The 19,864-nt window shown below is 42.3% G+C and overlaps 2 protein-coding genes across 3 annotated transcripts; one reads left to right on the forward strand and one right to left on the reverse strand.

The window, feature by feature from the left end:
- Positions 1 to 619: 619 nt before the first annotated feature.
- retreg3 (reticulophagy regulator family member 3) lies at positions 620 to 11,711 on the reverse strand. Of its 2 annotated transcripts, none has more exons than XM_030058068.1 (10): positions 11,609 to 11,711; positions 9,596 to 9,871; positions 7,324 to 7,430; positions 6,764 to 6,794; positions 6,517 to 6,643; positions 5,762 to 5,846; positions 5,062 to 5,199; positions 4,697 to 4,776; positions 3,709 to 3,841; positions 620 to 3,609 (listed from the first exon to the last, which is right to left on the reverse strand). In XM_030058068.1, the coding sequence occupies exons 2-10, from the start codon at positions 9,841 to 9,843 to the stop codon at positions 3,062 to 3,064; spliced, it is 1,497 nt and encodes a 498-aa protein (XP_029913928.1). In that variant the 5' UTR covers positions 9,844 to 9,871; positions 11,609 to 11,711; the 3' UTR covers positions 620 to 3,061. The 2 variants fall into 2 exon arrangements, with proteins under 2 accessions (XP_029913928.1, XP_029913927.1); XM_030058067.1 differs by lacking the exon at positions 11,609 to 11,711 and adding an exon at positions 10,102 to 10,557.
- Positions 10,670 to 19,632, forward strand: tubg1 (tubulin, gamma 1). Its single transcript, XM_030058069.1, has 11 exons — positions 10,670 to 10,942; positions 11,441 to 11,553; positions 11,920 to 12,087; positions 12,221 to 12,289; positions 13,539 to 13,618; positions 14,174 to 14,300; positions 15,550 to 15,636; positions 16,012 to 16,161; positions 17,144 to 17,296; positions 17,444 to 17,605; positions 18,264 to 19,632. Exons 1-11 carry the CDS (start codon positions 10,894 to 10,896, stop codon positions 18,459 to 18,461), a joined length of 1,356 nt encoding a protein of 451 aa, XP_029913929.1. The 5' UTR covers positions 10,670 to 10,893; the 3' UTR covers positions 18,462 to 19,632.
- The last annotated feature ends 232 nt before the right edge of the window (positions 19,633 to 19,864 follow it).

Consider the following 19,864-nt stretch of genomic DNA (forward strand, 5'->3'; position numbering starts at 1 on the left):
CAACATTGCTGGCCATTTCCCTCATTTCCCATGTCCTATTAGAGGCAGATTGTCTGAAACGACTGATATGGGATTTGAGGCACAGAGGCAGACTTTTCAAGCTGCTTGTGGATTTCCAACAAGTCTTTGCTTAAGATCGGGGTGCAAAGTAAACCCTGACTCTTCAGTTTGCTTAATGTTGATTTGGAGGGTAACATTTCCTTAAACATCATTCTACACAGATGTCTGGCCGTTTTTCAGGGCTTAGTGATGAAAAAATATAGTTATAATGATGTAGAAGACAAATGTGATGCCACACAGAGAGCTGTTTCGCCTTGATGGTGGTTTTACTGTGTTGATTGATCTTTTGTTGACATTTTTACATGCTTAATGTGCTTATTAAATACTCGTCACATATTTTTATCTCCCTGTATCATTGGCTTTCTGCGATTTACATTGTTTCTAATTACACTAGGATTTTATGCTTTTTTTTTTGTCTTTGCCAATGAGGCAACCAGTGTAATATCGGTTCCAGCGGATATTAAATCTCAAATCATTTTCATGCGCCAAGGTCTGTCATAAAAACCAAAAAACATAATTACAAAACTTTAAGTATCCATTAGCAAAAACTATAATCTGCACAATCTTAATTGCAAACATTTTATTTAATAAGATTTGCACATCAAAACATATCAAAACCAGTTACAGAGAGGAAAATACACTACTGTGCACATTACATCATTGTACTGACTACAGATCGCTCATTTGGAGGAGCTGACTCTTCATGGAGCCACGAGGAGCAGCTTTTCCTGCCAAAACTGAGGCGGCTGAGACGAGTCGAACAAATCCAACCACCTCATCCTCTGCTTCAACCTAAATATCCCCAACAATTTCACATCAATTTACATTTTTTTCCCTAGTCCATCTCCATGAACGTGGATCCAGCAATTACCTATTGTACTAAATCATCCACAGCAATGATTTTCTTTTCAAAATGACACAATGAAATGGAGCAATTTGTTTTTCTCTATTAAAAAACCCAGCATTCTCATTCTGATTGTTTGATAAATATATTTCAGTAAACCCCAGCTGTGGCTCATTTAACTCTGAATGACTGAGTGCCATTTCCATTTAGAATTTTTGACATAAAAACACAATAGAGGGTTTTGTTTGTCCATCACAGGGAAATCAGGCTGACCAACACAAAAAAGGATGTTTACTGCGCTCCTGTCTTCTTTTCATACATGACAACTTGTCGGTTTAAACCTTTACAGGCGCACACTTTTAAAAAGACTATCAGGATGAGTGTCTCTACCAGATTTTTTTATGTAAACATGTTTCCCTACAGAACAGTAAAAGGTACATGAGCTGAAGAATATTTGATTTTACCCTGAAAAAATATCAGCATGGCTGACTTAACTACGCAAGATACGAAAATGAGGACAAAGATAGTAATTTGTGTTCAAATATTGCTACTGAACAAGAAAGAACAAACCAAACAGCCACTGCGACGGCTCGTGGACACAACATGTTCACCGAGCGGTATGAAAGCACAAGCAAATTAAAGATATTGAGCTCCTCATTTTGATTCACACAGGAAAAAATAAAATAAAATAAAATAAACAAGAAGCACACCTCATCTGGCGCACATCCATGAATGCAATCAAACATCATAACATCCAAACTTCCTCTGGGTCTGGTTTCTTAAGACTATACTGACACGTTCTGTCTTTACGCTTCCTAAAAATGTATGAAGACGCCTTCATCGGAGAGAAAGAATGAAAAAAACACAATGGAAAACATAAAAATTGCACCAAGCAGGAAGTGAAGCTTTTATCTAAACAAATACTGACACGTGTTTATCAAAGATGTGGGATTATCTTTGTAAACATGAGAAACACACCATGTTGAACAGACCTTTAGAGCCACATGCTACCTGACAGGGCAGTAAGAGCACTAAACTGTAACAGCAGCCTGATGAAGTGCTGTCTCTGAAAACAGAAGGTTTTGGAAAAGATGAACACTCCGGGTAGGGCTGGGCGATACACCGACATTATATCAATATCATGATATAAGACTACATATCGTCTGGGATTTTGGACACTGTAATATTGAGATACGGTGTAAGTGCTGTCTTTTCCTGGATTAAAAGGCTGCATTAAAGTAAAGGAATGCTGCTCTGGCTGTTGTGTTATATGCCTCTGCCTGCTCGGTCACATCCACATCACTAAAGACTGTTCATGAAAAAAAAACAAAAAAACAAAAACAACAGCAATCATTGCTACAATATTGTTGCCATTTTGATATCGAGGTATTTGATTAAAGATACTGTTTTGTTTAATTGTGTCCATATTGCCCAGCCCTAACTCCGGGGTTTCCACTTGATTTTTCACCTTGTAAACAGATTGAAAAAATATGTTGCTCAATACAAACTTCATTACCACTATTCCAAATAGCTAAATAAACTTGACCATGAAATGCAAATGCAGCTCCTAAATGTCAATACCAAAGAGATATTGCTCAAATGTTTCAGCTGGAGGCGGTGTCAAGTTGTCAGCACAGACCAGCTGGAATGTCAGATTTTGGTCCCATGTTAAATAGCCCTGTATGTCTAGACCTCATTATCATTATGGGTACCACTATGCTTCTTCATTCCTAGTGATCAACAAAATACCCTTATTATTACCTCCAGGTGCACGTAATCACAAAACCGCAACAAGGCTCAATAATGCTGGTTCATTAAAAGGTTCAAGATTTTTGTTGTTGTTGTTGTTGTTGCGTTTCCTATTGCTCAGCCTACAAAGTAAAGTCTGTTTTTTTTTGGGATGATGGTGGTTTATGACTAAAAGCACAGGAGAAAGACGCTGAAATGTGAGATAGAACAAAAAAGTACTTCACAGTGATATCAACTGATGCCAATCAGAAGCAGGGCTATTGGAACCTACTATTATCACTCACACTTGCACACCACACACACACACACACACACTCACGCACACACACAACATATACATTGCTTATAACAATGCACACGCATATACACCTCTCTCCCTCTCTCACACACGCTGCACACACACACACCTCACTGTGGTTTACCCAGCAGGCTGGACAGGAAGTTGGACCCCTGGCTATCTCCCCGTCTATTAACCCCTCCTGCCCCAAAGGGATCCATCTGATTCAGTTCAGATTGATCCAGCATTTCAAAATCCTCTCCGTCCAAGTCTGTGTCCAGCTCTGAGCTGGACTGCTTGCGGTAGCTGCGGTGGGCCCCGGCCCTGGGTGGGCCCTCTCTGCGTGGGGCAGCGGGAGGTCGAGGCTGCATGGCCCCGGCCAGCGCTGCTTGGATCATGTTGCTGGCGATCATTCCGGCCAAGTTGCCAGAGAAATCGGACGCGGGCGGCAAGCCGCTCAGGGAGAGCTCTGCGTCCAGGTCCTCCTGGTCAGAGTCCAGGTGAGCCTCCACGTCCAGCGCTGAAGCACGGGGACTGGCCAGCCCAGACGGACCTAAACTAGGCAGCCCGATGCTGGTGTCATCATCGTCATCCATCAGGGTGGCGTCTGGGTTTATGGAAGGGAAATCTGGGAGATCGCGAGCAAAGGATTCCTCAGGGTCACTGTGTCTGTCGAGATCTGCTCAAGGAGAAAGAGACAGGGCCAAGGTCAAGACCAAGAATAAACCCAATCAATAGAGTGAGAAAAACATTACACTATCCGGAGCTGTGCACTTGCCTTCAGAGCCCTCTGTGAGGGGCGTCTGGCCACGGGACAGGTTGAAAGTTCCATTATCAGTGTAGGACACCTCAGCGTCAGAGTGCTCCGAGTCGGTCAATGCAAGTTCCTTGGCAACAACAGCATCATCAAACTAGGGGAGTTAACAGATTGAAGAAAGCTGATTAGATATTAGATTTAACACTGATCTGTTTGGCAGATTTGAACTTTCTTTCACTCTGACAGCATACAGTACTCATGAGCGATTGGCTTACCTGTGTACTGAATATCAGCAGGAATATGGGATGAACACTATTTTAATCTCATAATTGTCTTTTCACAATTCTAAGGATTTAATCATGACAAGAGAGATAATAACATAATATTGTATTCAAAGTTATAATCAAAGCAGAAACTGAATTCAATCTAATAATCATTAATAATCATCAGATTCTTGGTGTATGCATGATTTGCTCCTGAAAATTACTATGATGCATTTTGCTGATAAGAGTAGTACAAGAACATGTAATACTGGTACTGTATTTCAGAATGATTATCATATTATTAATATTTATGTGCTGATTTTGTGAGAAGTGAGTGCATAATGATAAAACCAAGCAAAAGCAGACACATTTAGAATCGCTGTATTTAGCTGTAGAAAGACCTATAATTATGTTTAAATAATAAATCTTAGGGTTGAGCGTGCCTTAAGTGCAGCCTGCTATAACAATTATTCTGTGAATCCAATTTAAGGAAAACCTTTCAAAGACACAGTGACCTTTAAAGCTTCTACAGAAGAAAAAAAATCTTTTTTGGCTGACACAGTGTTGATGTAATATGCTGCCAGTTTTCTATAACAGTATGACACCTAAAAAGCCTAAGTCAGGCTCTAACACTGGCAAATTCTGGCAGCAGTACAAAGAACCAGAAGGAGCATGTTCAATAACAATGTCAACACAAAGGCAGCTTAAATAAAATATTGAGCAGCTCTGAAATGAAACACATTTACCGCTGGACAGAAAGCAGCCAACTCCTCCTCGCTGTCACTGGCTTCACCCGAGGCTGCGCTACGGATAGACTTCCGCAGGACTGCAAAGCAAGGAGACACACACATGAAGACCAAAGTTCATAAAGATTACTGTTCTCACTTGACACGGTCAGATTAATCCAGGAGAGATAGAGTTGCCACTAATTCAGAACTGACTTCAGACAGGGGGCATTGCATGAGTGACACCAAGACATTCTCATACAACTCTCTTACAACTAAACGCCCCTGAGTCTGATGCATGAAATACAGTGAAAATGTGTCATGTTATCTGCAAAGAAGTAATGTTAGCAAACGCCACAATGCTAAACAAAGGATGCACTGCTTACACTGATTATCAATGGGCTTTGACATCATGTATCCGCGAACACTGAAGTCCAGCCGCTGCAGGACTGGCTCCAGCTTCACGCACAAATGCTGAAAAACCTGATGGTAGGCAGCCAAGGGGGCCAGGAGAGTAGCAAGCACTGTGAGAGAGTAAAAAAAAAAAAAAAAAACACAGATACCATAAACAATTTTCTGTTTTGGACACAGGATAAAAAGAATAAACTTTAACATGTTATTTATATAACCTAAACTCTCTAGATTATGTTTCTGTAGACACGCCCACACAAGCTGAGGTAAGGTTCAATAGAGACAGTGTGAAGCAGAGGGAGCGACAGGGAACTAACATGCACAGGCGGCTGTGGATTGTCACAGACGTCAGTGCGCAGGGCCTTGGCAGGCCTCGCGTCCTCAGCTCTCCCGCCTACACTGGTTGGAAACGAAGAGATTAGCCTTTTCTCAGCCTGACCTCCTTAGCCATCTAGCTGGCTGGCTCCCTCCCTCCTTCACTCCCTCCTCGTGTGCCTCATCCTGGCTTTAATCACCTCACAGGCTGGGCCCTGGTACTAGGGCCCCACAGATCAAGTTTCACCACCCATGCATTTTTAACAGAACTGGTCAGACTGAGTTTCCCTGCCAATACGGCGCTCTAAATGGGAACGGGCCTGTAGTTAGAGCAGAGTAAAGTGAACGACTGGGACTCACCAGCAGAGTAGGACAGCACCAAACCAGGAATGTAGCGCCCAACCACAGCCAGACAGGTGAACACGCCACAGGTCATGATGCAGAACTGACAACAAAAGCAAAATGCAGGTGAAATTAAGTTAGCACCAAACTTTGGTAAACTAAAGTGTATTTACACAACGCTTACAGGTGAGACTGATTGGATTATTACAGGGCTGCACATAATTATTTTCCATCTCAATCTGTCTATTATTTGTATCAATTAAAGACACAACATATAAAACTGCATTTAAGTGAGGCCTCTTCAGACTCAACAGACAAAAAAAAAGGAAAAAACATGGAATAAACACCAAATTTGATGTTTTAAGTCTACATGGCTCTCATCATCAGCTGCACTCACTGACAGAGTACATGGTTTTTTTTGTAAGTTGAGCCTAAACAATCCTTACTTGAATCAAAAACAAGGACAAACACCCCACAGTAATGTCTTGAAATTGTTTCCTTAGTCATATCCAGCATCCAAAAACACAAAAGAAATTTTATAGTGATATGAACAGAAAAAAAGAATAAAATGTCAGCATTTTAGTGAAGCTGTACAGAGCAAATGTTTGTGTCTTCTACTTTACAATCACGTGTCTCCCAATTTAAATAAAGGTTGAATAAAATAATGAACTGTCCATCAAAATTGCGGTTAATTCTCTCTCAACAGCCTAATTGTTTTAGCAACAGATTATGAATTCAATTTGCTGCCTTGTGCGATATCAGCTGCTGTTCACCTTGCCGGGGTTGAGTTGTTTGTACTTCACCATGCTGGATGTGAGGACGGCGCCGCTGACCCAGGCCTCGGCCATGTGGTGGCACAGCTCGGGCACACTGAGGATCCCAGGCTGCACCAGACCCCAGCTAGAGAGACAGACAACATTACAAACACCTTTATCCTCCTCATCCTCATCCTCATCATCTTTACGGCAATACTGGCTGCTAATTATACCGATCACAGGACTGTGGGCACAGTAACAATACCTTTCATTTTCTGGTTCACACCATCTTTTGACTGTTGAGGGGAGAAAAAAAGAACATCCATCACTTTAAGAAACCTCAAAGGGCACAGCGCGCATCAATATTACATAATACCCAAAGGACAGGATAATACTAATGGAACTGCACCTGTCTTTTGCACAAAACATGTCTCAATTCCTTCGTTAGCTTGTCTCCTCTCTTTTATCTACATTCTCCTCTTTGGGATAAAAGGGAAATGTGTACATGAATTTCAATAAAGTGGCATCGTTTACCTTGGATTAAGCTGCTGAGCCAATTTTATATTTTGTACAGCTGGTGCGTAACACAAGCTCAAATTTATAACAAAGAATAAGTATCACTTGCAAAGTCTAGTGTGTTGAGCTACTGATAGGAGACTGCACATCTAACCTTATATAAAAAAGTGTATCAGTTCTCAGTGATAGACTACATCTGTGGAGCAGTTAACACAGCAGTGAAAGTAAAAGCACAGAACAGGCCAGACACCCGGGGGCAAAACAATACAGAGAAACACAGAAAAGCCAAACAGGAGTAACTTATGACACCTCTAATCTCGGGCCAGATCTTATTCCTCCAGGTATCGACACAGATTACCAGAGCCAGACCAGAAGCCAGCAGGAACAACAGGCGCAATGAGGTCAGGGCGAAGAACCTGGAAGGAAAACAAAGAGAGCATTCATACAATATTCCTGATGCCTGTTGGGCTATCAGTTAACAAAATTCAGCTCAGAAAAAAATAGCCCCACAAAAAACTGCATCATTCAGTAATTCTGCAACACTTTTGGATACAAAAAATAACTCTCCACCAAATTCTCATTCATAACCTCTCTGGTTTAAATAGAGGTGCTTGCCAAAAGCTTAGTTTCTTATCAGGAAACTACAAAGCCTTCTTGGCAAAAAGTCATGACAAAACAATTACATTATCACATTCCCACAAGTAACTAATCTAGAGGTTCACACCTTCCTTCCGCCATAGATTTTGTTCTACCAAAACATTGTACTGAAGCAAGAACAAGGAGCAAGATTTTGTTCTTGAGGAACATGCCCACACTCAAGAGGAACACAGCGAATATTCAATATTCTGGTGTTATTCCTATGTCTTTACTGTGACATGGCCTGTATTTGTGATCCACTGTTTCTATTAATAAAAGGTTGCACCCGTGGAATTGTGCTGGTTTATTTTATTCACAGTTTGGCAACACAAAACTGCTTCTTTTAGTCAGAAATGAGAGAGAAGAGTTTATCCCACTCCACGATGTGTGTTATGACTGTGGGTAACTCCATGGAAAATGAATTAAAGAAAGTAATTGGGTGTCTTGAGCAGTATCAAATATAACAAGAGAACATTTTCTGGTTCCGAAATGATATTACTGCTTGAATATAAATAATTAAGATCTAACAACTCAGACAAGTATTATATGAGACCATTAGTTTTGTCTCCCATTTGCTGACAGTGGAGCAGCTGCAGGCCATACATCTTGGTATCATCACAGATCACACACTTTGATTTTCTGGTTTCCTAGCTTCGGGGGAGTGTTGTCCATGTTCGCACATACTGAATGGACTACCTTGGGCCTTAAGAATAATTCAGGCCTTGTGTAAATTCTTAAACTGAGTGTTGCTCCACAATTTCATGACTGTAACAATGTAACATGACTCTGCCAACCAGCCATTAGAAGAGATTAACCTAAAAAAGAATTTGTTGTTGAAGAACAAGGCCTATTAGCACTTGGGATAGTGGTGCATTTCAGTGAAGAAATCACACAAAGGCAAATGGAAAGTAGAAATACACCCATATGCTCAAAATGGATGGTGCTTTCAGCATGAAAACCAAAGCAGGGGATTTCCAATTATCTAGTGGGCCACACAGACCCTGCCGCTCTCAGAAAGGTTGCTCCTGTCTCCTCCATATCCCCATAAATACATGTGACTTGCCATTTTCAGTCATTTCATGCATTAGTCTGGGTTGCTCTGCATCTCTCTCTGGGCTGAAACAAGCCTGGACCACTGAGTGTGTGCTGAAGCACAAGTAAAAGGGAGCGAGAATGGAGGGCCTGACATGGCCTTGGTCTAATCAAATAAAGGCTGCATGCCTGAGCTGAAGGAACAGGCCAGCCAGCCTCTCTCACACTTCAGGTCAGTGAGTCTTGTCACCGAACAATATCAAGGTCACCTCATTTTTGTTAAAACTCTCCTCTGCAATGCAACATCCCACACTACCTAATACTTCTCTTCTACAGGTGATGTTGTTTTTACAGTATATCATACTTAGGGGTTACATGGCCTAATGTGTAGGTGCCTGTGTTAAGTTGGGTGCTCATTGTCCCAGTGCTTTACCAATGTGTTACAAAGCTTGAATACACCCTACCTCACATACTGTAGGAAACATCAGCAATCAATTTTCTTATAAAAATTACAGTCACTATCAACGCCCAAGCATCATCAATGAAATTAGCAGTGATAATCAGCATCCACATGCACACAACGATCAGGATGAAGGAAATATCAAGCATCAGTCAGTCTTAGAGTCTAAGAGTTGCTGTACAGTGATGTGGCGTTGCTTACACTGTCTGATTTGCTTGTCTATAAATAGCACCACTAGCGAGCCATCTGCCTTGTCTTGAACTGACAGGTGAATTGTTTGCACCCTGGAAAGCATCTGTTGCTTATAGTCACGCTGGCTTTGCGTAACCGCGGCCTTTGCAATTCTCTGAATTTAGGTTATCATAACACTAGAACTGAAAGACTAGTTAAACATGAAAAAACAAGCCTGTCGTCAAACAACACTTACACTCCTGTGACAAAGCGGAAACTTACCAGAACACGATGTTGACCACTGTGTACAGAAGCACACACTGAAAAGGTCTTTCCCACACTAAGACGGACTGCAGGTAGGTCAGGACGGGCTCGTACGGTCCTAACCTCGCCTGAAGAGAGGCTTTGACAGCCCGCACCTGGCTGTCCCTCTCGCTGGAGCACGGTCGACTCCGCAGGCAGATACCCGACCCCTGCTTCGTCGAACAATCCCCCTTAGATGCATCTTCCATCGCCCCTGTGTGCGCCATCTTGGCGTCTAGTATCGATTAAGTGATCCTGTAAAATAAAGACTTGAGTGGAAACAGGTAACCTGCCCGGCGAGGGTCAAGATAGCGCCACGGAACAGCTGAGCTGACAGGATCGGCTACCGTTAACAAAAGTATGCTAACGGCCGTTAAGCCAGCGCGACTAGCTGAATCATCGGGTTAGCACCCGTCGGTCTATGTTATAAGCAAGCTCATCACCGGAACTCGTGCGAAAACATTTAAAGAAAACCTGACACTCACTATTTAGTCATTTTTTGCAGAAATGATGCGTTCTCTCAGATATTGACAATATGGCGTAACCTGTTTTTCTGTTGCTGCCAGCCGTCCAATCAGAATCCGCATGCCTCCTTCTGTCATGCTGCATTGATGTCGTATGGGATGTAAATAACAGGCGATTTGACCCGATGGTTAAAATAACAACAGTTTCAAAGTGTTTGAACTTGCTGTCGTTGGTCTGCTATATCAAATTGTTTAATACCGTGCTTTTCTTATGTCAAACGTAAAATCCAGCAATCAGTTGTAGTGCCTGTGCATTTATTGCAAAATCAAATGAGCTGTACGTTCTGTACGTCGATTAATTTGAAATGAATGTAGCCCCCTCACCCCCCATGTTTCACTAAAGATAGTTTTTGTGCTATAATTCAATAAAATCGGGTAAATTGGGGCCCATCAACATACTCGACTTTCAGAGTAGTTATTTGTTCCGAGTTGACGTGAGATTCAAAGATGAAAAATGTTTCTGTACTTTTCCCGTGGAGCTTGAATGCAGCAACAGCGCCGCTTTCTTTGGCCCAACTTCCGATGGAGCCGTTCCGGGACACATCGGAGAAACAAAACTGCACTTGAGCTCGACTCGTCACCGGGCTGGGTGAACCGTATAAGCCTTTATTGTAGACGACCTGGAACACACCCTGTCGTTATACGTCGTTACCAAGCGGGAAGGAGCGGGTTGCAGTCAACTGACCAGTGTCTCTCTTGTGGCTTTCAGCTAGCTGGCCGGCTAGCTAAACACGGAGTAACCGAAGAAAGAATATGCCGCGGGAAATCATAACCCTTCAACTAGGACAATGTGGAAATCAAAGTAAGAAAAACAGTTGAATTTAGCCGTGTAGCTAACGTTACCTTGCTAGCCCGGCAACAAAATATGCAGAGGTTGCAACTTGGCTAACTAATAATTTATTGCTAGCTGGGATGCGTTTGTTATCCATAACTGCTAGCTAACGCCAGCTTCTGATCCAGCTAACCTAGCGCTATCGAATACACAAAAGTTAGCAGGTTTGAAATCGTTAGACTTTCCCAACAAGGTCGGCAACCTGTCCTAACAAATGCAGTGTAAACAGGGGTAACAGTATCCTTAAAGCTGCTGATTTATTAGTATTTTTGATGTTGGCTAGCTAGTAGGGACAACCGATTTCAGTTGATTGTCAATACGAGCAAGCTGCAGGGTCACTCTGAAAACATCAACGGTACAGTTGTTGGCGTTTACCATTGGGCTGGCTCGTAAATAATATGTGACTGAAAGCGGCTCACTGACACCACTTAAAGCGAAGCTAACGTGGTCCTTTTATACATCTTGCAGTTGGCTTTGAGTTCTGGAAGCAGCTGTGTGCAGAGCATGGCATCAGCCCGGAGGGGATTGTTGAGGAATTTGCAACTGAGGGGACCGACAGAAAGGATGTATTCTTCTATCAGGTAACTGGGGCGTCCACTTTTCCCTCATTCAGTTTTATCCTGGGCGATGGCTTACCTTGACAGTACTGGTTTAAGCAACCTAATGTTCAAAAATAAATCCAAAGGCACATGAGAGGAGGATATAGATCCATTGATGCAGCTGGTCGACCTGCATCTCTTCTGCGCATGCCATATTCATAACAGCCAGTGATGATATTCAGGAGCAACAGCATTATGAGCCACCAGGTGGAGCAGTGGTGCTGTAAACTGCTGCAGCCCAGACTCAGAAGGCACATTCACCTGCAGGCTGTACATCACTTATACAGGTCCATGTGCAGTATTTTGCATGTTACCACCAAAGTCCTACCTGTCCATAAATACCCACAGGCGGATGACGAACACTACATCCCTCGTGCTGTTCTCTTGGACCTGGAACCCAGGGTAATCCACTCCATCCTCAACTCTCCATATGCCAACTTGTACAACCCAGAGAACATCTACCTGTCTGAGCATGGTGGAGGTGCAGGGAACAACTGGGCTAGCGGCTTCTCTCAGGTGATTGTCACAAGTGATGTGTTGTGGTTCACCCTGTGTCTTAAATCCAGACTGAACAGATAGAAATTGATTCAGCCTAAAAAAAAAAAAATTAAATGCATGTGTTTGGGCTTGGTTTTTTTTTTCTCCCCAGGGTGAAAAAATTCATGAAGACATCTTTGACATCATTGACCGGGAGGCAGACGGCAGTGACAGTTTGGAGGTAATGTTTATCATACACCGCTCTGTCCCCCCACTTAAAGAAAAAAGTAATATATGTCAAATCAATGTTTTGATTTGTAAAGTTTCCCTGGGTGATTTAAAAGGCACTGATAAATAAAATGTATCATTATTATTACAAGGTAACATTGATATAATAAACACATCTACATTTCTGCCAGCAAAGGGTAACTTAGTTGCATCACTGGATCAGTAGCCTCTACTAAACATGACACACTGTATTTGAAAAAAAAAAAATAATAATAACACCATCTGTCATGTTTAGTTTTTTTCCTGAATTTATTTTATATTCCACCTGTAGGCTGTATGGTCATGATAACATTCACCTACAACAAATAAAAGAGCAAAATACTAAATCATAAAAGATGGTTATGGCAGCACGCCTTATTATTGCTGCAGCAATTGTTGCTGCTGTTTTGAGTGAAGGAGGATCTGCAGGAGCTTGGATGAGCTCCAGGACCTCTTCCACCTCTCTGTTCTCACACTGACTCTCCTACACAAGCAGAGTGTTTGCTTGGAAATGAGAAAGGGAAATTTTTTTTTTTTTCCTTGTATGAGATAATTCTTGGTCGTACCTATAAGTGACTGATAATGAGCATTTTTTTGTCCATCTTAATACCCTTGCATCTCTGCTGTGGTTTAAGAAAGGCTCCCTTTTTAGCCTAGAAATGAGTGACTTGATAGATGCTCCATAAAAAATGGGTGCCCGAGCGTGTCATCGTAAAACCAGCCCAGCCTCAGCCATGCCTCAGTATCGTTCCGAGACTTTTTCCTTTTTTTCCCAACTTTCTTCAACTTCCAACCTCCCATAAAATAACACTTGTGTTTCCCCTTGGAGGTCTGCAGTTCCTGTAACTCATTCACATTATGACCCCACATTATTATTTAGTGTGTGCACTCGTGTGGATAGGAAGGTAGGCTGAGTTGCCGTGTGTGTGTGTGTGTGTGTGTGTGTGTGTTGGCAGGGTGTGGTGTGTACGATGTCTGGTGATAATAGCTGGGCAGGCGTAGAAGGCAGGTATTACAGGGCCGTCTTGGGGGGTGAGGGAGCCTATTTGAGAGGTGGGGCTGCACTCCCATTTATATAACAGCCTAGGAAGAGAGGCAAACGCTCACCCACACACATCCAGCTTTTTACATCTGTACAGAATACAGTGAGCTTAACACAAACGTGGCACATGACTACATTTGGCTTGAGCTGCAAGTAATAAGTAACCCTTTCTCTCTTGCAGGGGTTTGTCTTGTGTCATTCCATTGCTGGTGGGACGGGCTCAGGTCTTGGCTCCTATCTGCTGGAGAAACTCAATGACAGGTCTGCACACACATACAAATACCATACTGAAAAGAAAAATAGTTATGTTGGACTAATAATAACCAATTTGTGTCCAGTTCCTTAAAATGTCTCGAAGTGTTTTGAGTTCATTTTTATATGTATGTTAGGCCTTAACTCATTTAATAGGCTTACAATTGAATTTGTGATGTCTTCATTTCAATATAAACAGTTTATTTAATTTCAGTCATCCTTCTGTTTCTTTTGATCAAAATGAGTCATGCTCTTCTGCATCAGAGTAAACAGTTCTGACGTTATAATAAGCCTGCATAACCTAATGCTGCCTTTATACTGGCCTGCTACATGCACCTGTCAGGAAAATGGCTTTGTAGATTAACCCAACTCACTTTATACTTGCCTGGTGCACTCAAAATCCAAGTATTTGCATTAGTCTTAAGTTTTGTTAAAACATGTCTGGAAAAAATCAAATTCTTGTGTTTTTATAGAATTGTAGCCGTGTGTGTGTGTGTGTGTGTGTGTGTGTGTGTGTGTGTGTGTGCGCACGCGCATTTTTTCACCTTTCTCTCTGATTTCCAGGTACCCCAAGAAGCTGGTGCAGACTTATTCCGTCTTCCCCAACCAGGATGAGATGAGCGACGTTGTCGTCCAGCCATACAACTCACTGCTCACACTAAAGAGGCTCACCCAGAATGCAGACTGTGTGGTGAGCAGCAAACGGAAGCTGATTAATCTCATCACTGCCTTTGTAGAGACTTGGGTTGCACCAGTCTCTAAAGCATTTAATTCTTTATTTTGGATTGCTTGGGATAGTGATAACGATGGCATCCAACATTTGGTGGCCACAGAAAACCTCATGAAACTGGTTCACTTGTTATTGCGCAGTGTGAACCTAAGTAAACCAAAGAACAGATGCAACAGAAATCAGCTTTCCACTGGCATCGTTCAAACCAATGAAAGCTAATGTTGATCACAAACAATACAACGAGAAACAAAAATAATTTTTCTGGGAATTGGTTCAGCAAAATTCCTAATAAAGTTATGTTGTCATGCCAGAGTCTTGCGTAAATTTAGCCTCATAGCGTGATGTGAACATCGCAAGGGAGGTTTGATAGTCTGAAAGTACTTGAGAGGATAGTGAAATAATGTTTAGCTAAAGATACAGTGTGCTAAGTCTTAGAGGATTTTCTGTACTGATGTCACAGTGCCATAAAATCCTGTACTGCGCTGGATAAGTTTAAGCAAGCCTGGTCTTAAGTTTTAATTTGACGGATTAAATGGATACTGTACTGGTGCATGCTTTGATAGCCGAGAAAAATCAGTCTGTACATGTGAACTCTCTCTCTAAACCACCATAGATTAGATGTCAAACCACTCATTTGAAAAGGCACTGGTCTAATTTGTGATGCTATGTGAGTAATATAAGCTAATGTCCTTACTTATAACAGTTCCTCTCTATAGAAACTCATTGTTAGGCTGCATCGCTGCTTGTGTAGCAACCTTAATAAGGGAGAAAACTGCAGTGCCAGCGTTGAGGCATTACAAATTTAGTTTATTAAATCTCAGTCTCAAATTGATGATTGTATTAGTCTGAGATGCTCTGACAGTCTAATGGTGTTTCCTCTGTAATACCTACTTCCTCCAGGGCTTTGCATAAGGTCCTCATGTTGATTAAATTAGCTATAGAGCTAATAGAATCTGCCCAAGAATTGGTCCTCCTGTTGCGACTTTACAGTGTGCCTTTTATGTTCAGGCCCCCTAACAACAGCACACTGTGTTGCTTCTTAAGAGGTTTTCTGACTTCATTACTCTAAGGCCCTCTCAGTCTTTATTCAACATCCTAGCAGCGTATTGCCTTTCACCTTGGTCTAGCGCGGGAAGGAATCCCAGCCTCCTATCTTCGCTTCATTTGTTTGATAATTGCCCTCTGTCTCTTTGTGTGTGTTGTGTGTCAGGTGGTGTTGGATAACACGGCTCTAAATCGCATCGCCACGGACAGACTGCATATCCAGAATCCATCCTTCTCCCAGATCAATCAGCTGGTCAGTGACTTAATATCACTCATAAATACAGCACCTCCCTCTGTCTGTTATATTCCTATCAGGTGGTGTTTCAAATGGAGCCAGTTTACAGTCTACATGTATTTGAACAAGGGCAAAAGCCAAGACAGACTGTAAGGCAGATGTCTTGCTCATGGCAAAAATTACAAGATTTACAAACTAGTTTGGCAAGTCACTCGCACGCCAGACTGGATTTCAGCTTCCTCACAAATGAATGGCACAAGCATGTGTTTAAAAAAAGTCAGATGTGTCACTGTCAGCCTGCATGCAGGGAGCCCACACTTAAGCTTTTGCAATTTAAGCGGTTTGTAAGCTCTGTCCAAAGCTTTGACCCTAACTAAACATTTTCACACACAGGTTTCCACCATCATGTCTGCCAGCACCACCACACTGCGTTACCCAGGATACATGAACAACGACCTTATTGGCCTGATTGCCTCCCTTATCCCCACACCACGCCTCCACTTCCTGATGACTGGATACACACCGCTCACCACTGACCAGTCGGTGAGTCGTGTTCATTTGCTGAATACAGGGATCCATGAGTAGTGATACAGTGAAGAGGTGAAATCATGGTTCGCGATTTATGAGATGTCAGTCAATATTGGAGCTGAGAATTGGCAATGACCTCATGATAAAATACATGATACTTGAATCACAATGTGATATGTATCACAATACGTTGCAGTACTCTACAGAATTGACAAGGGCTGCAATGATTCCTTGAAAAACTCGTCTGTCTGCTTCAAAGCTTTTTTTTTTATCCATGGGACTCTATACAGTGGGCTGTGGAGTGCATGGACAGTAATTACTGTAATACAACCACGTGATTTGACTGAGTTGCACACTGTGGTAGTGAGATGGAGGAAGGGAGAGAAAATGCAAGCGAAGAGCGAGAAGAGGCAGTCTCATCTAGAACACGGCAGAAAGTGTGTAAACGTTGGGATCTATATCATCTACAACCAGTGTTTACCACTACTGGACACTGACTACAACTGACTGCTTGTTCTCTTGTCAGTGTTTGTAATCACTGACTGTCCCCTTCGTTGGTTGAGGCAGAAGGCCTGTCAAAAATACAGTGATTTTGAAATGTTCCCGCAGTACTGACCATTTCCCTGGTGAGGGGAGCCAAACATGTCACGCTATTTAATGAGAGTAAACAGTGGCAGATGTCACAGACAACACAAAAACTGACCAACAACACAAGAAAGCTGAATCTTACCCGAGCCGACCTACAACTCAGAACAGAGGCCTGGGTCTCAAGGAGTTGCTGTTGGCCCCTTGTTATCATTACCGGTTACACTTTGTCACATTATGAGGTGTTCAAGCTCCATTCAGTAAAGACGAGTATTGAGGGTAAGAGTGAGGGCAAATCATGTTATCATGTGTTCATATGTAATCTTTTAAATTTAAAAAAGACAAATGTTTATGCTACATCCAACCAACAAAATACCATGTCATTTTGAATCCTCTCCTCTCTGTGTGTCAGGTGGCCAGTGTGAGGAAGACCACTGTGCTGGATGTGATGAGGAGGCTTCTGCAGCCCAAAAATGTCATGGTGTCCACAGGCAGAGACAGACAGACTAACCACTGCTACATCGCCATCCTCAACATCATCCAGGGAGAGGTCGACCCCACACAGGTAGGCAGGCGTGTGTGTGTGTGTGTGTGTATGTCAGCATAGCTTCATCATGTGTGACAGTATCTCCAAATTTCCATTCCAAATATCCACAAGCAGCAGAGTTTTGCTTGTTTGGACAGCATGCAAACCTGTTTCTGCCGACTGCAGGTGCATAAAAGTCTCCAAAGGATCCGGGAGCGTAAACTGGCCAATTTCATCCCCTGGGGTCCTGCCAGCATCCAGGTGGCCTTGTCCAGGAAGTCTCCTTACCTGCCCTCCGCCCACCGAGTCAGCGGCCTGATGATGGCCAATCACACCAGCATCTCCTCTGTAAGTGCTCAGAGTTTTGTCACTCACATTCTCTTCTACTATGTCCAGAGTGCGTGTACTAACAAGTGAGACCTGTGTTTGTTTGGGTAAATACTTAAGGACATGCGCTGTCCTGAAATTGAAGCTGAGCTGCTACAGTAGCAATTTAAAGGGGAAGTCCACAGAAATTAAGTTTTGGGTTGTTATGCTGCAGAAGTAGCCATTTTCTTAAAACATAGACTTTTTGCTGGCTTGAATCATGAGCTGTCAAGATCAAGGAAAGTTCAGGCCCGTGACATCATCAAATTACATTGCCTGAAATGGCTGTGTGAGACTTTTATGGACAGTCATTTTGCAGTGCCTATATTAATTTTTTTTTTCATAATTCTAGATACTTAATATAGGTAAGGGAAAATTACTGTCCATAAAATTTTCTTTCAATGAGCTCTTGGAAGTACATTTCAATGAAGTCATCGCATTTCGTTTTCCTTTATCTTGACAGCTGATGAATTACACAGAAAAACACAAAAAAGAAAGCTTGGGGGGGGAAAAAGAGGTCAGAATAAGAACCTAAAATGTATTTCCAGGGAAATTCCCGTTTTGTGATCACAGATTGGTGTAATTTGGGTGGCACTGATGCTAAAGTACACTGCCTGCCCCTTCTCTTGATATCCCCCAGCTGTTTGAGCGGACATGCCGGCAGTATGACAAACTGCGTAAGCGCGAGGCCTTCCTGGAGCAGTTCCGCAAAGAGGACATATTCAAGGACAACTTTGACGAGCTGGACAACTCTCGTGAAGTGGTCCAGCAGCTGATTGATGAGTACAGCGCAGCCACGCGACCCGACTACATCTCCTGGGGCACACAGGAACAGTGAACTGACTTCTTGTTTTGTATCTAAACTACAACCCAATCAGCGTAAATGCTGAGCTGAGTTACCTCTATCTCAATTAAAACCTGAAACCTTTCCCACATGTAGGCCCCCCAAATATGTAGACACTTGTAAACAGATGTTTTATTTATTTATAGATTTGATGTAGCATGGAATGGTAGAGCTTATTGTTAGTCTGAAGGTTAGGAAGGAATAACAATGTTTGCTCTCTCATTGTGCCAGACAGTAAGAGAAATGGTTAAATTAAACTGATATTTTTCCAGGGTCCTCTCAAGAACCCCTGGAGTTTTCACACCCCATTTAAATAAAGCGATCCTGCCCAAAGAGTCTAGTAAAGTGATGGCAACAGTCCTTGCACTTCTTCCCCTTACGTTTCTGCTGAAGTATCAACATCTGTATTTGGTTTCCTTTATGCAACCCACTGTGGATGGTTATCAGTAGTTATCTTTTTTTTTTTGTACAAAACTCTGCCTTTCCCTCTTGCCACTAATTCTTTTTTTTCTTCTGGACAATGTAATTAACGTGTTGCCTTGTTTTGGCTGATTTTCATACTTGAGTACAGTTCTGTGGTTTTTGAGTAGTTGACGTACAGGGGCAAAAGCCCACACAGCCTAGAAAATGCTTGGATTGAGTAATGGGATTAGGTTGACAGACTTACGTGACAGGATGGTAAATGACATTCTCCGAGTCTCAGACATTTCTAGCAAAGTGTGTTGTACTTCTTGTCTGCTGCTGCATTTTCATAAATGCACACATATTAATTAGAACCCATGGCGATAATCGGGCTGTCACCAAAAAAACAATGTATATTGCTCTTTCGTAGCTGCTGTACTCGTCTAATGAGATCATCGCAATTTGACATCTGCTTGAGCCAAACATTGATGGTGTTACAGAGACTCATACAAACTGCATCGACATTCAAATAGCAGCTACACTTGTGCCGCCTATAGCCGTGTAAGTAACAAATTGCACAGATGGACAGAATTTAGTTTTAGCACTTCCAGCCTTGTGCCTGTGTGTATATATATATATACGTTCTCAAGGGTAATTGGGTCATCTGTATTCTTTGAGTCCTTCAAATGTGTTTACTGTTTCATGTTGCTTTGCTTGTTGGACCTGTGTAAAATGATGAATAAAGATGTTTTCTATTATTTTCTATCTTCTATTTCTGATTTGTTTTACTGTTGGTTGTCTGCAGGGTAGTCGAGCGCTGAATTGGAACTTACTGGGTAGGATGTGGAGCTCTGGTGTCTGCAAAGTAATGACCATTTGCACCTCACCTGGAGCTACTGTGTGTCAGCGGCCAGTGGCTATTGAACTAACACAGTTAAGGCTCATTACCACAGGGGAACGTTGTGGCACTTAGCAACGCTTGCTCAACCAGCTAT

The sequence above is a fragment of the Myripristis murdjan genome, chromosome 8 (assembly GCF_902150065.1).
Source record: "Myripristis murdjan chromosome 8, fMyrMur1.1, whole genome shotgun sequence".
In the NCBI taxonomy this organism is placed as follows: Eukaryota; Metazoa; Chordata; class Actinopteri; order Holocentriformes; family Holocentridae; genus Myripristis; species Myripristis murdjan.

What these genes read in the sequence shown, in the direction of transcription:
- retreg3 (XM_030058068.1), bottom strand. Translation starts at nt 9,843, where the DNA reads ATGGCGCACACAGGGGCGATGGAAGATGCATCTAAGGGGGATTGTTCG. An exon ending in GATCTGGCCCGAGATTAGAG is followed by an intron (nt 6,795 to 7,323) that starts GTGTCATAAGTT and finishes TCCCCTCAACAG; the next exon opens with TCAAAAGATGGTGTGAACCA. An exon ending in AAAGCCCATTGATAATCAGT is followed by an intron (nt 4,777 to 5,061) that starts GTAAGCAGTGCA and finishes CTTGCTTTGCAG; the next exon opens with TCCTGCGGAAGTCTATCCGT.
- tubg1 (XM_030058069.1), top strand. Translation starts at nt 10,894, where the DNA reads ATGCCGCGGGAAATCATAACCCTTCAACTAGGACAATGTGGAAATCAA. An exon ending in GGGCTAGCGGCTTCTCTCAG is followed by an intron (nt 12,088 to 12,220) that starts GTGATTGTCACA and finishes TTTTCTCCCCAG; the next exon opens with GGTGAAAAAATTCATGAAGA. An exon ending in GAGAGGTCGACCCCACACAG is followed by an intron (nt 17,297 to 17,443) that starts GTAGGCAGGCGT and finishes TGCCGACTGCAG; the next exon opens with GTGCATAAAAGTCTCCAAAG.